Raw genomic sequence first — 16212 nt, forward strand, 5'->3', positions numbered from 1 at the left:
CCCCAACAAGCAGCAAGCACGGTATTAACGGATAAAAAGAACTTGTAAATGCACGTGCATGATGTTTGGTCCGATCCACGACTGCAGAACCGGCAGAAAGGAATGAGCACAGTTTTCTTGCCTAGAACAGCTCCATTCTTGACACCCCGGATCAGCATGTGAGCATTCCAGATCAGTATACACAGCTGTGTGTGTGTGTGTGTGTGTGTGTGTGTGTGTGTGTGTTTGACACAGAAGGAGTCCATCCATTCCATCAACATTCGAAAGCCATTGGTTGGATCTGTACAGTAAAGATCCTTCTCCCCACTTTAGAGTTCATCCTGCAGTCACATCATCAACAAGGATGACAGAACCAGTTGCCCTTGGCAACCAAACATGGTCCATGCTGTTTTTCAAAACGGTGGTAGTAATCTTAGGATTACGTGGCTTTGTTTTGTAGCAGGCCTGGGTGCTGTTCTTGAGGTTCCCGGTGATTCGGACCTGGTGAGGAATCTCCGTGGTTTGGCTGGTGTGTTCTTCATTATGCCTTTGAGAAGCTTTAGCTGCATTTGGGGCAACACTCTTGACCTTTTCAACAGCTGTTTGTGATTAACAGTCACTATCCACTACCAATGACTTCCATGGGCTATCAGGTTCCTGCTTCCTATAGAACTGACTAAGTATCTGATTTTGGCGCACTGCAATGTTGGGTTAAGTCGGACTTCTTGTGATTTTCCAGCATTATGATGCTTTTCTTGCTTCAGTGGCAGTGACACTACTATGGTCCCTAAGTGGAGATAACGTTAACTGATTTGGTAAACACCACATCTGGAATTATTGCCTGAGCTCCAAAGGGTAGTGCGTTCAGCAGAGCGCATCACTCACATGGAACTTCCTGACCTGCAGACCATCTACTACAAGCGGTGCCAGACCAAGGCCAGGAAAATTGTGAAGGACCCCACCCATCCCAACAATAGACTCTTCTCTCTGTTGAGGTCAGGGAGGCGCTTTCGCTCCCTGAAGACCAAGACAGAGAGGCTGAAGAGGAGCTTCTTCCCACAGGCCATTCGGGCCCTGAATCAGGGAAACTGATAAACTGTGGGGACCACCACCACCATGTAACATAACTGTATATCTGTACATCTGTATATATAGATTTATACTCAATTACCTTGTTACACAACAACTGTAGATATGTTATTATACAAAATGGATCTGTACATTCTGTAGATTGTGTACATATATACCCAACCATATACATTGTACATTGTGTATATAATCATAATATACATATATTGTACATACATTGTTAATATATTTTGTACAAACATAGAATATATATATTTATCTTGCATATATATTTCACATATAGAGAATATCTATATTTTTCTCTATGCACCCCTGTTTTCTTTTCCTCAGTTTGGACAGAGCACTCTCCACCATTTCACTGCGAGTTATACTGTGTATGACTATGTATGTGACGAATAAACCGAACTTGAAACTTGAAACTTGAGCTTAACTCTCTTGTGCATGAACGATGCAGCAAAACACACAGCTGACCGAGAAACAAAGGAGCACTCGACAATCTGGGGAAAATTACATACTGTAGTGCTATGTGCGTGTGTGTGTGTGTGTGTGTGTGTGTGTGTGTGTGTGACATCGCTCACTGCTGCTGTGTCATATCTGGCCCAACATGAGCCCAGCATCTAGACAACATGGCAAGAACAAACTTATCCTGCACAGCAGTCAAGTAATTGGCAGACTCATTATATCCCACCCCCATATCACACACTAACCGGACCGGCCTATACATGTACACACACACACACACACACACACACACACACACACACACACACATAATGAGCATAAGCTCGTTGCCTCCAATTAACATGTTTCACTGATGAAACTATTCTGCTAAAAGTAAAGCCAGACTCATTAGAACTTAGGCAGGAGAAGTGAAAAAAGGAAAGAATCTAAAAAAAACAAGATACATCACAAACTGGCGAGGGACACCTGCTTGTGAGGGGAGGGTGTCTCCAGGACCAGCAGCTTGTCGTTGAGGAGTGGATGCGGAGAGGGGCGTGAAAGAAGAGAAAGAGGGAGGAGCCGAAAGAGACAGAGGGAGTGAGAGAGCAAGAGGGAACAGCAAGAGAAAAAAGACAAAGCGAGGACAGAAGGAGACAGAAGGACAGAAAATCCTTCCCATTTCAAACGCTCTGCCCTGATCAAAGCCATAGTTCCTTTGGAGTACTGTGTGTGTGTGTGTGTGTGTGTGTGTGTGTGTGTGTGTGTGTGTGTGTGTGTGTGTGTGTGTGTGTGTGTGTGTGTGTGTGTCAAACTAAAGCTCTGATGAGGTGGACCGCACTCATCATAAATTCTACACCTAACAAGATTGGATCAAACCAGATAGGTACAGTATGTTACTGCAGACCAAATAAATTGCCTGTTATTCCTGCTGATGCTTCTTCTGGCCACTGTGGATTTGCATTGTGGGTGGGTTCCAGAAAAAGTGCTGATATCTCCTGGCTCATCCATGTCTCCTTCAGATCCTCTCAGCGATTAAACTTCACTCACACTGTATTTATTAGGCCACTAAATCCTGGCCGTGTCTTTGTTTAAGCCCAAAGAGGGAGAACCTGGCACGGTCCCCGGAAGCTTTGAACGTGAGCGGCATTACCAGAGCACTGTGCGCGGCAGGATGGGGGGGAGGGGCGGTTTCCAACAGGCGGGAGCAAAACCGCTGATGAAAGAGCGGAGCTCGAACAAACCCACCAGCTGCGTCTGTTCCCCTTAAACCATCAGTGCTGCGTCTCGCAGCCCTCTGATCCACGGCGAATGCACGGCCCGACCACGGAAAAAGCCAGTATCCATGGCAACAGTAATCCACCGAACCTCTGGTGTAACCTCGATCCAGCGGCGGGCATGACAGTGTGCAGGCGTGTCTGAACGTGTTCTAAATCTTCCCACGTTATTGGGTAGCTCGAATCGTGACGGTTTGTGGTATGTGTTCTGATAAACAGACCAACAACAATCTGGGTGGGTGCCGAATTCTAGAGTTGGAGATGATTCTCGATTCTCTGGCTTGCGTCTTCAGACTTGTCAAGTCATAGTGAGTCATTATGACACTGCCGGTCCACATCTCTCTCTGCGACTGCTGGATCAACCCTCCTGAGGTTTATGACTACCTGGTGACAGACTGCCTGCCCAAATTGATGTTTTAGGGTCTTGTTCATAGGGGACACCCACCCCCACGACCCCAGACACATAGGAACCGATATCACACTTACAAGAAAGCGCAAACCACCACACGTACACACATACAGACATATACCACCACAGGTACACACATACAGACATATACCACCACACATACACACATGAAACCACAACAAAGCAGCCCACTTCCTCTGCTTTCATGAGCCGTTTCTCTCTTTACGTTGTAGACCTCAGCGCCCCATCATGTGGCATGTGCCATGTGCCATGCTGCCTTCGCACTTCTATGACCAAGCTAATGTGAACACACACACACTCAACAAATGCACAGAGCAGTGTTCAGCCTCTAGGGGGCCCAGACCATAAACACACACACACACAGCCAGAGGCCCAAATCTAGCAGCATTCGACAGAGGCTTTGTGTGCTGATCAAACACCACTTCCTTTCCCAGGCTCCTGCTCCAGACCCCAATACGATTTCAGCAGAAACAAACGTTCAACTAAACCATCCTCTCTGCTTTTACAGAAGTGAACGGGCATGCTGACCAATAATCATACACTCATATAACCAATCCTCGTGCGCTTCAACGTGCTGTTGGGCAGATCGTGCTGACTCATGGTTTGGCGGCGAGGACAGAGCTGGCAGATTTCACCGTGAGTCAGTAGAACAGGTCTGTCCAAACATTTTCATCTTCTGCACGTACCAAGAGCCACTCAGAGCATTTCTAATCATTTTTTTTATAAAACCACTATAACTGCAAGACTCCGTGAACGCTGGTTTGATCTGGGGTTGCTGACAGGGAGGTATAACAAATCACATAAGCCCAGTGAGCCCAGCCAACCTGGAGATAATCTCCGGGACTACTCCTGCCTTTAGCATGCACTCCCTTCTTTCTCTCACTCTATTTATACACATCATGCTCCATATTTCTGTATTTTGGGGGGCTTTTTTTTACGGGCTTTGCTTGCTGTGACCTTCCAGCAGAGGAACTCAGATAGTGTAAGACGATCGTCTAGACGCGTCCAGCCCGCACAGCACGGCTGTCGTCCGGGCCCCGCGCAGGATGCAGAGGAGCACCCATCTGCCGTGACTACCACCGGCGAAGTTCGTCCGCCCTCGCGGTGGGAATTTAACGTAGATTTCGTCTCTGGTGGCAAGGATCGCACATTCGGGTGAGTGACTGAGCCCCAATCCTCGGCTCTCGGCCCGCCCGACTGTCGCGTCGCATGTTAAAGCTTTTAACATCTCCACTGAGCCCCGAGCGATGCACTTCACCCGCCTGCGAGCAGCTCGCCTGCCTCGTGCATAATGGCTGTGTGCGACAGTCTTCCTCAGGCAGCAGGCAGCCACACATCCAGCAGGCATGATAAAGACATCCCGAGTCTGGGTGGAGGGAATGGTGGGAGAGGATGATGCGCTCCGACTGTGAGTGGTGCCACAGAAAGAGAGTATGGAATATGGGAAGGAGAGAGAGAGAAAGAGAGATCGAGAGAGAGAGAGAGAGATGATGGCGGTAAAAGGATGTGTGGTATATGAGAACCAGTGTCTTGTTTTCCACGGCTGGTCCTGTTCTCCGAGCTAAGACACTGGAGGGGAACTGTCGATCCTGATCGCGGTGGAAACGGCCTGTCTCACTGCACAGCAAGCCAACTGGCTGGGAAATAGGACCTGTACCTCGCAAATAAGACGCGCGAGGCAACACGAACCGCAAAGTCACCTCAAGGTATCTGGTCTGATCCAGAAATAAAAGCAGGGAGAAATTACATCTGCTTCGACTAGACAGGCTGGCTGCCATGACGACCACAGACAGACAGACAGACAGACAGACAGACAGACAGACAGGCAGATAGATGAACAGAGAGATAAACAGAGAGCTGCTATCATGAGTGTTGACGCAAGAGCTGTGGGAAAATAACAGACACAAAAGATGTAAGAACTCCTTTTTGGTGGGGGGGGGGTGACTCTTTTTTTTCTCAGCAAAGACGTGTTAAGAGAAACAGATGTAGCCCACACAATAATGACACTGTCATCTGGGATACTGCATAAGGGCACATAAAGGAAAGAAGGCTCTGGCTCTACTATGGTGCCAATCAGCCAAAGACGAAGAAATGACAGGCGACCCATCCATCCAGGACTTTTCCCACAGTAAAACACTGCTTAACTGGGCTAAGAACCATAATGTCGGTGATAACGGTGTTGGAAGGCTCCTCCATTACTTTTAGTGTTCCATTAGTCAACGCTCCAGGCAGCAGCTTGCAGTGATAAGCTCCAGACCCACAGACGGCAGCTCACGACGGCAACCGTGGGTGCTTCCACAGGGTCACTGTATAGCACGCTAAAGTTCCTTTTCCCCCTTCTCGCAAACACCTGACTCAGTTCATTTGGTGCTGGTTTGTGGGAACATTAATTGTGCAGTGCTATTATTATCCAACACTATAAGCATAACCACCCAATACTGGAACTGCCTGTCCCTGCTTTATTGAATTCTGCATCCTTATCACTCCCAATATTGAATAATTTTACTCTCATCCTCTCGAAAACAGAAATGAGACTCCGGCTCTCCTTTGCACATTACCGAACGATGCTTGAAGATGGAATGAGCTGGAAAAAGGCTGATTCTGTACTGAACAGCCCAAGATGCCCCAACGAGCCATGTCTCTTTGATGGACTGGCTCTGTTACAATGAAAGAAAGCTACAACGGCTACCATCATGGATATTATTTGACGAAGAAAAAACTTGTCGGAGGGTGTCTACAAAACATTACTGTTTACTACACAACTAAATTTACTACAAAACAGGAGGTTAAGGCAGATGGCCACTGTTACACTTAAAATACACTTTAAAAACCGCACCTGCTTCTCTGTAAAAAACAAACAAACAAATGAACAAAAAAAACCCAAACCGGTAGAAAAACCGAACGCACCGGCATCTGCAACACGTTCGCATTTACTCATGAATCATATCACGATAGCTAAATAGTTTTGTTGTTGTTATTGTTTTTACTCGTTGTAGAGCCACTGTCATGAGTGTTGATGTATGAGCTGTGAAAAAAAAATAACACAGGCCATCGGAACCCTAACGCTGTGTACTACTCTCGACGCATTTCATTTATGCTCAAAGCTGTTGTCCACCGACACAAGGTGAACGCAAACATTTAGCGCTTCGCCGCCATCTCACAGCTAATAATAACCTGGTTTTAATTATCGTCCCCGCGTAAGCTGCTCGAGGCGTGGGCCGAGGACAGTGTTAGCGCCGGAGATGTGACGGGACTCATGGAGTACGGGGACACTGTCTCTGGTCTTCTCTGACCTTTTCACTCCCAAGAGGTAAAATGGGAATATGCTAATAAGACACAGTATTTTCCACTGTGTCCATGGCAGCCATTTTGAAATGTGGTCAAGCATGTTATATATGATATATATATATAGGTTATAGCACGAACTACAGTGTAAATGTCTTTCCGTCTTCTACCATACAAACACAAGGTTAGCCATTAGTCATTTTTTAAACATATGTGGCTGCTTTAAAACCTAAATGTAAAATGCTAAATTTACAGCAGTTTACAAAAACTGTGTTTTTCATTCATTTCTTTGTTTTTCTTGTGGACCTCAACAGCTGTTCCACATGATTTCAGCTGGTTTTCACAGACTGGGTCCCGGCCACAGGTCAGGCCAGAAGCCTGTAGTGCTGGGTGGGTGATTTTTAGAGAGGTTTGGCAACAGAGCATGAGGCGATGAACCAGACAAGTTCACTGCCTAAAGCCCCGCTATCATCAGTCCACACCTCACATAACTGACCCTAGTGACTCAACACTTCCAGATATACATTCGCTCAACAAAGCTTTCAGCCAACCATACGAACTCACCTTACACACACACACACACACACACACCTACTCACACAAATACACACACACACACACAAACACACACAAACACACACACACACACACACACACAAAAAAACAAAAAAACCCCAATATGACACATTAACATCTAAGAAGCCAGAAAAAGACCTTCCGCTGCTAAATCTTAAAAATGAGCAGTTCAGAGACACATCGAGGGAAGAAAGCATTTTAGAAAGTACATTTAACCTGCTTGGTACCATCTGCCATTTGTTTTGAAGCTTCACCTAAAGTAATGCTTAGTTTGACATGAGTAATGGTAAATGATTTGGAAATATTCAGTTTTGGCAGGTTATGCGCTTACTATATTTCACAGGATCTATAATACTAAGAAGTACCTGCCTTTTTGGTAGTCAGGTGTGAATAGTAACTTACATTAGTTGGAGATTTTGAGACAGATGTGGATAATATAAGTCTGAATAAATCCAGAGTGTTGGGCGAACCATCTGTATAACTGTCCAGCAGCAAAGATCACTCATTCTCCTGTGACAGGATTATAGGGTTCTGAACTAACACATAGACACAATACTGAAGGTCCAAAAGGCTGAAAGTGGAAGGCAGCAAGCTGAGGAGACGTTCTGTCTCGGGTTCCTGAGAGAACTCTGCAGGGCAGAACCGCGTTACCGGACGGAACAACAGGCTCACAGGTGCCCTGCCACCAGCAACAGTAGCACCACCACAACAACTGCTTTGTAAAAGTGACGCCACCTGAGCTACCACTGCCCAAATATAACAAAACACACATATTTAGGTTTAATGTGATTTTTTTAGTTCTGAGGTCAAGGATGGACTCCAATTTTGATATTTTTATGTTTAAAAAAAAACCATTGATTCTGCTGAGCTCCTCAGGTTTAGAACATGAAAATACCTATTTTATTTAGAAACAAAAAATAGCATGTGCATAACAACAGCTTTTAAAAATAGTAATTACTTTCTAAACAATACAAAACCCAGGAGTGCTTCATATAAATCCTTATATAGCATGAGTCTCCAAAACAGTTTACAGTTGAAAAAAAAACTGTACAGTTGTACAGTTTTACATTTCTTCTCAAAAGTTAATATCTTCGATTATTTGTACTGCATCAACAAACGTAAATGCATGTGGCATATGTCTGTACAGAACTATTTCTGTCTTCTCCGGTTTCTGTTTTTATTTGATGACTGCAGCCCACAAATGCACGAGAATGCAGAGAAAACGGGAATAACGAGAAGCTACAAAATGCCACCACACACACACACACACACACACACACACACACACACACACACACACAGATATATTAAAAACCACTGCCTCACTCCTCTCATGGCCTTCATAATTGCTCCACCAGTGCGTGCGGGGCTTTGATCATCTGCGTCTAATGAACAATCCGCCTGCCTGGAGTGTTTCTTGTCACGGCACTGAGGAAAACCGCGCTGGCTTGGGAACAGGCCTGTGGCACCATCGCTTTCCTAATGCTCCTACGGAACGCCATGCACCACACTTGGTTTTCCCACACCTGTGGTACCAGGGTGGTTCTTAAGTCTTCCTCTGTGTAAAGGTAGACGAGTAGATGAGTCACCCCAGCGCACAAGCAGGACGACATGCCCTCAGCCAAGAACAGGGAGCAAAGCCGAAACCTGTCACGTCACGCTCGCTTCATGTCTCTGTTTCTGTTTCACAGGCCGTGTTTTGCAAGGCAAAACCACGCTGGAGTCTACCGCATGCCAGGTGGTCAGACAGAGGAGGAGAAAGAGAAACACTTGTACTGCTGACAACCAGACCTAGAAAAAAAAAAACCATCATAACATTGTCACTAGATCTCATGTAAATCTTACGAGTCCCATGCAAACCCTAATTTGGGAAGTGTGATTATAAACCCAAACAGATCATGTGGTGCCATACTTTAGGGGAGTCCCATACCGACGATGAAGTTTGCCAAGTCTCTTCTTGAGCAACGCGTCGGACGCGGGGATGGTCTACCCCTTGTGGAATTCCGGGTTCAAACGAGGGTGGCCTGCCAAGGGCCACTGCTTTCATCCACGGTTTCAATAACATGGTTAGATCTGAAATTCGAGCCGATGTTCTAACATTAACTTAGAGACATTCTGCCCGCGTAGCTGAGGCTAACATATAGGCAGCTGTCTATACTAACCTAATGGCTACACACTCTCCCATGAAGAGCTCCCATGGTGTAATACAACGTGTTTTTATTCATTTAATTTTAGGTTCCATATCTGTGTATTCGCCTGGTCACCTGTATGCCTGCAATCAAATGTGGGGTTTTTTGCACTTAAAAAAAAAAGGAGGTTTGGTCCTAAAAACTGAATAAAAATGTGTGAAATAGAAACAAAAACAAATAAACCATTTCCAAAATCACTTAGCAACTCGTTGCTTTTGTCCTTCGTTTGTTTTTTGGGGGGTTTATGGGAAATAAATATCTCTAGCGTGCATTAACAGATGGCAGCTAGCATGACCCTGTTAATCTGGATTATGCGGATCATCCAGACACTTCTCTTTACCAGCTGGATCAGTACAGATGGGTACAATATGACCTGTTAGTTTCGGGTTATTTAAGTATATGTGTAGTTTTCGTTCCTGGACTGAACTAAATGAGCATGCGGAGTAATGGATCCATATCAGAATACTTCTCTCTCTAGTCCACATTCCTAGATGTATGGGCTGAGCTTGCTCTCTCTCTCTCTCTCTCTCTCTCTCTCTCTCTCTCTCTCTCTCTCTCTCTCTCTCTCTCTCTCTCTCTCTCTCTCTCTCTCTCTCTCAATTCACCCATTGTCTACTGTGGGACATTCAAAGTGAGAGAGCGTGCTCTGTGAGGGTAGCGGAATCGCATGTGCCCCACAGATACACACGCTCAGTTGTGTGGCTTTCTCACAGGCCCCGGGGCGGGAACAGGAGAGGTATGGCGACAGAGCAGTGCTGAGCCTTTCTCTTCTCTCCCACCCAGTCTGTTAGTCTCATCCTCCACACTCCTCTCTCTGTGTCTCCTTCACTCTCTCCCGTTTTTCCATCGCCCCTTCCCCCTTCATCCCTCCAATCTCTCTCTCCTCCTCTCCCTCGCTCCCTGCACCAAGCTTTCTTGGCGCTTTGTATTATGATAATTGCGTTCGCGTTGCCGCTCATGGTAACCCCCCCGCCCCCCACCCCAGCAGGTGCCGGGACGTCGTGAGGTGGTGGTGGTGGTGGGATGAGTGGAGCGACAGACACTGGACAGCATTATGTGAGCCGGCCTGCCCTCTCCCTCTCTGACCACGGCCCGCTTATTTACGCCCCGCTGAGGGAGCGGCGGAGGAGACGCAGGGCAAGAGAGAAAGAGTGGGATGGAAAAGGGAGAACGAAGACGAGACGGAGCGTGAGCGTGCAAGAGAGAGAGAGAGAATCAGGGAGGGGCTGTACAAGAGGGAGGGAGGGAAAGAGCTCCATTTAGGCACGTCTAATGGCATAAACCCAGCCATACACAACCCCTGACAGGAAGTTCATGTTTAAGCCATTACAAAGCTGAGTGCATTCGAATTATTTATTTCCTGTGCAGAAATATGGCCAGGAGACATTTGTCAAGAGAGCCTATTTGCTATTACTTTCAGGCTGGTAAACGAGACGTTCCATGTGGCGTACGGCCAGGCTTAAACAAACCTTGCTGTACTGCAGGGGTTAATTTGCTCTGAGTCATTAGCAGATAGTGGCCCTCTCTCTGAACGCTATCCACTGGGTAAACACCATTGCATACACACATGCAGGGGGAGTACTGACATTTAATGCCTGATTAAATACACATCCAGCCATGCAACCCATCTTCATCAGTTGCATCCATCCATCCATCCATCCATCCATCCATCCATCCATCCATCCATCCATCCATCCATCCATCCATCCATCCATCCATCCATCCATCCATCCATCCATCCATCCATCCATCCATCCATCCATCGACTTTGCGAAATGTTGAATCATTGCCCTGAATCTAACTGTTGTGTGAGATTTGTGCCCCTAGCCATAAGCAAATCACTTGTGCATTATTGAAAGGCATCAAGGCCCAGGTTTGTTGCAGGAGCAGGGACATATCACTACACCACACAGGGGAACATGGGGCTGGCACCAGAGAGAGGAGACACAGAATCTGGTCAGGATTAGAGACAGAGAGAGGGGAATGAATGAATGAAAGATAGAGAGAGAGAACTGGGTAAGGAGTGAGATGCTGACTTTAAACAGACTAGGCTATACCTCCACCTGGGCAGTCCAGTTCCAAGACACCGGGCTGTGATATTCATATGCGACCGAAGGCTTTGGTTAACATGATTAGGTGTCATGGCTAAGGTGATTAGGTGGGATAAATTAATGTTGGGCTGTGGCAGAGCAGAAGCTCTCCAGGGACCAGAGATGGACACCCAGCACTGAACTAATACAGAAAGAAAAAATAGTACAGGTGTAGAGGAAGGATCAACTGATTTTACTTGGTAATTACAACACTGGCATCATTAGTGACTGCAAAAAAAAGCAACCTAGTTGTTACTGTTTCGTGATGACTACGTTTAGTCATTAGTTAATATAAGCGCCAGCTGATTTAGTAGTTTGGCAATGAAAAACTGAAAGAACAGCCTAACGGAGATGGCATTCTCGCCGTATGGCAGACTCAGTTCCTGAGCGTCGCTCATTGTGCGGTAGAGAGAACCCTGTGGTGTGAAAGGTAGGGGACATCTGGTCTTACTGAGAATCAAGATATCAGTGCCAGTTCTCTATGGAGAATGTAACTGAGCTCTATGCACACTAAGTCAAGATAGATAGATAGATAGATAGATAGATAGATAGATAGATAGATAGATAGATAGATAGATAGATAGATAGATAGATAGATAGATAGATAGATAGATAGATAGATAGATAGATAGATAGATAGATAAAGCATTGTCATCGCGTCTTTTGCACAGCCCACACAGCAAACATTCCTCTGCCAGTCAATGTAACTAGCACCCACAACACTTACAGTCCACAGTTAGAATAAAGCACTCAAAGTGAGGTACCTTATGGCATTCCTGTTACTCAAGCCTGCAGAGTCTGCTAATTCTGTCAGAAGCCTGCTCGGATTGCTGAAATCTTCAGCAAGATTTCAAAAATCTGTTTATGACCCTTTCCAGTGTAATGAGCATCTGTGACACTGTGAAACAGCTTTAGATCACACCATACTGTACTTGAAGAGAGTGCTACGGGGAAAGTCTGGTCAACCAAAGTTGTCTGTTTTGTAATATAGCAGGTTATGCCCAAATGCCAGTTATTTTCGCCTGACTCTGATTATTCTATTCTTTTTGAACATTATCCTAGATGTTCAACTGTTTTTTCATCAATAACCTGGACTGCATAAACCATTTGCTTTACTCCAGATAAGTCAGTGTGTAATTCTGCATTTGTTGTTCATTAAATACAGCTAAGAACAAGCCAAAGGCTTTCCGCCAGGATTTCCAATCCCCAGATGAGATTAAGGATTTCAAGGAAATTTCTCATCTAGAGAGACTAAGAATATCAAATTGTTATTTTAAGCCATTAGTAGTGAATTGGATCCAGCTGTGAAGCAATGCATCTTTCTACATGGAACCATCCAAACAGCCAATGAGGTCTCAGCACCACTGATTAACAATCTTGGCGGCGAAGATTTTTTAGTCTCAGATCCTGGACAGGAAAGTGCGCCTCCCATCTTTATTTTTAGTAAAGTTGCTGTCATCGGCTTTGATGTGAATGTTCAAGTGGCTAATGACGCACACCCTTCTGTTGCCACGCCAATGTAGACACATGCTACTTGGGGCTGGACATAACAAGTCCTGGGGAAAGAACTGCGTTTCTGATGACAATGCTTGATCTTATGCCATTTACTTGACCATAGTGGATCTTATAGTGTGAACGCTACAGTGGAAAAGAAATTGGTAAATGTGCAGTGATGCTGTGTGTTGTAAGGATACTGAAACTCATTTGGTGTATAAATGCTTGCATTAATTCTGCCAATATTTGCTATTATGAAAATCAGATCACTTTTTAGGAGTTTTTGCAGAAATTCAGATCATTTCAAAGGATTTGCAAGTTTCTCACAGCTGTAAATATAATTAGATTTCATTAAGAATTTTGTTAAGATCTTTAACTTTTGAAAAACATTACACTGAATAAAGTGCATTCTCTTAATGGAAATCCAATTTGTCTGCTGTACATTTATTTTGAAAACCCAAATTAAATTAATATAAATTTATATAAACTTAGGTGTGTTGCTTAAATGCATAAATAGTAGCCACAGATTTAGAAATGGTGTGTGTGATGTGCCTACAAGTGTCACAAACAACTGTGTGTGTAGAAGCATGTGACTTGTCACCATATTGACTTGGTGTCTCCCACCATGGCACCTGGCCCGACACATTTTCCACTCCTGGTGAGTTCTTATGTCATGTAACATAACACATATGTGATCATTGCCCCCTAACTGCCCGTAGTGTGTCATTTACGCCCTCAGGGTCAAAGTCTAATTGATTGATCGTTTCATGGTAACATTCCCCCTCCAAATATTATCCTTCCAAGGATAAAGTGAAATACGAGCATTAGAATGATGAGCAATGTATTTCTTTGAAATCTTCAACGTGTCTGGCGTACATTAAGTGGGTTTTTTTTTTGTCTTTAGATGAACGTACCCCCACCCCCGTAAATCAACCAGTTCAGATAAAAATGTGGCTGCCACCTTCGAATGAGTTTTCTGTTCCCGTTACTTTTGCCCAGATACCAAAGCGAATCAGGGGCGGGGCCGTGAAGAGTTTGCGGTTGTCAGTACCAGCCACTGTTCTCTGAATTAGGCTACCTGCGCAGAGTACTCTACTGCCTCCCGGGCAGACGCGAGGATGCTGTGGGGTGACACGCTTGCTCAGAACGCGAAGGTCATTGCAGTAACGTGTCGACCATCCGTCTGTACGACTTTAACGTACCAGTTATGCAGACCGTTTGTCATGAGAGATGGCGACAATGGGGTAAAATACAAATCGGCGGAAAAGGCTTTTTTGTGTGGAAGAAAACAACAACTGAAACGTACAAGAGCTTTCGATTGTTTCTTCTTAGGTTTTTTTTTTTTAACGAGAAAGCGTTTCCGATGTCCAGTGAAGGTTCTGCTAGTACGAGCACGTCCGTCTCTGCCATTAGGGACATGCACTTGTTTTCCAGCGGCGCAATCTTGAAACATAACGGTTATTTATTCTAATCCGATAAAAATCTGGCCAAAAATCACATCGCCCCGTTTCAAAAACATTTATCTTTGCGTTGTCTGTTAAATCAACTTTGTACTCACCCAAAACACGAAGGAATAGACAATCAGCAGGGTCTTGAGACAGGTTATTACGGGTTTGGTCTCCATTCTCCTTGATGCCATACTACGGTAAAGCGAAGCGCAGGGTTTTGGTTGGAGTTGCGTGGCTGCGATTCTCCACTGGGCTCCGTGCGCCAGCACTAACGCGGCATCTCCCGGCGCTGTCGCTCCAGCTGTGACAGCCAATCAGAGAGCGCGATGCAGTGCTAAGGCCCGCCTTTCCCCGTGACGCCGCCCTCCTGAGAATCACGTGACGATGACGGCGGCTGCTGCGCCAAGGGCGAGTGCAGGTACATTGACGGAAGTGAGCTAATTTATCCAACGAGAAGGCGGACATAATGTTTAATAATTCTTTTTCGTTTTATTTTCTCAACCCAGTGTGATATGTGCCATAAGGAAGCCAGACTAGGTCGATAGCTGGTGGTAAACATATTGTATCTAGGTGACTTTCTATTAAAGAAGGTCTCGTTCTTAAAGAAGCAGGTGTCAGAAACTGCTAAAAAGCCGCAAAGCTCACAGACAAAAACTATGGACCCGTCTTTAGGCAGTTGAACAGAAACAAAAATATCGCAATATAATAAAAAAATATATATTTGTGAAACCAAAGTGTATTTTTATCTTTCTCTCTCTCTCTCTCTCTCTCTCTCTAATTGAGAAACATCATCTTAAATATTAATGACGTTTTAAAAACATAAGGTAAACTAAACAAAAAAAGGCATATACTATTTCAGTCACTTTAAGATGATAGCGTTGTAAGGGACGGACTAACTTAAACCGTGTTTCTCTTTCGCTTCATCTCCTTGGCTCTCTCTGACTTAACCCAATGATGTCACAGCGCGGTGCAAAATAAATTCACAGTTCTGCGCCAAAATTAGCGCGCTTGTGTGCTATATTTGACGCCACAAATTTACAATCTATCGCGACCACAGCTGAGTAAGAGCGCTGCTCACGACATGCGCGGGGGCCTGTAATAAAGAAGCTAACGCTTCACCAGCCTTAGCGAATATGCCCAGGGCCAGTGCGTAAATGAACAGCACCAGCGCCCTGCGGGACTCGGCCTTGCTCCTCACCTCGGACAAAAGCCCCGGGCATATGAGCGCAAAGCCGCACAAAACTGAGGCACTTTGACCAAGTAGAGACGGAAAAACCGCACTGATACAGTGATGTCAGTCATGTCTTTCTGAAACTGAGCGCTGTATGTTTATAGTTTAAGTCCACCGGGTGTTTGACGAAATATTAAGGGAAACACTACAATGCCAATAGAGGTATTTGTCTTGTTGCGCTGTATACAGGTACGCTTTTAAAAGCAAGGTTAAAGTCGACACAAAATCCAAATGACTTGAATGTATTTTAGAATACAATACAGACACCTAATCGGAACAGTTCTGGATGCAGGTTTTAGGTATTAATGTCAAAGTTCATGCAGCCCAGCATTAGATTGGTACATATGGTTAATGTCCATTATTAACAACTTTAAAATGCTATACACTTGCATTCCGTAAACAGTTGGAAAGGCAATAACCAGTTGCTTTAGACATAAGTGTAGCTCACTCTACTTAAGTGCAGTGGTTAACAAAGGCTTTAGTTTTTTCTTGGTCTTTTTCTTGTTCATTTCACTTTGTGCAAATAATTAGTTTTCATTACTTTAACACGTCATAGAAGATGAAAGTCATAAAATTTCAATGGATTCAAAGAGCGCTATTACAATAAATGTGTTTTAATCTTATTTAATTAGAAGCATAATCCATGTTGTGCTGCATTGCACAAGTTTCAACATAACAAAAGAAGC

The 16212-nt window shown here is 44.8% G+C and overlaps 1 protein-coding gene across 2 annotated transcripts in view; it reads right to left on the reverse strand.

Annotated features, from left to right (window-relative positions):
* The window catches only part of tspan7b (tetraspanin 7b), a 29746-nt gene extending 15190 nt beyond the window's left edge, over positions 1-14556 (reverse strand). Inside the window, exon 1 of one of the 2 annotated variants that reach the window (XM_027023385.2) lies at positions 14406-14556. In XM_027023385.2, coding sequence (XP_026879186.1) covers positions 14406-14486 — 81 coding nt within the window. In that variant the 5' untranslated portion in view covers positions 14487-14556. The remainder of the gene's footprint in view (positions 1-14405) is intronic. The other variant, XM_027023384.2, reaches the window with a different exon arrangement.
* Between the last annotated feature and the right edge of the window lie 1656 nt (positions 14557-16212).

Source organism: Electrophorus electricus, chromosome 21, assembly GCF_013358815.1.
Source record: "Electrophorus electricus isolate fEleEle1 chromosome 21, fEleEle1.pri, whole genome shotgun sequence".
NCBI classification, from domain to species: Eukaryota; Metazoa; Chordata; class Actinopteri; order Gymnotiformes; family Gymnotidae; genus Electrophorus; species Electrophorus electricus.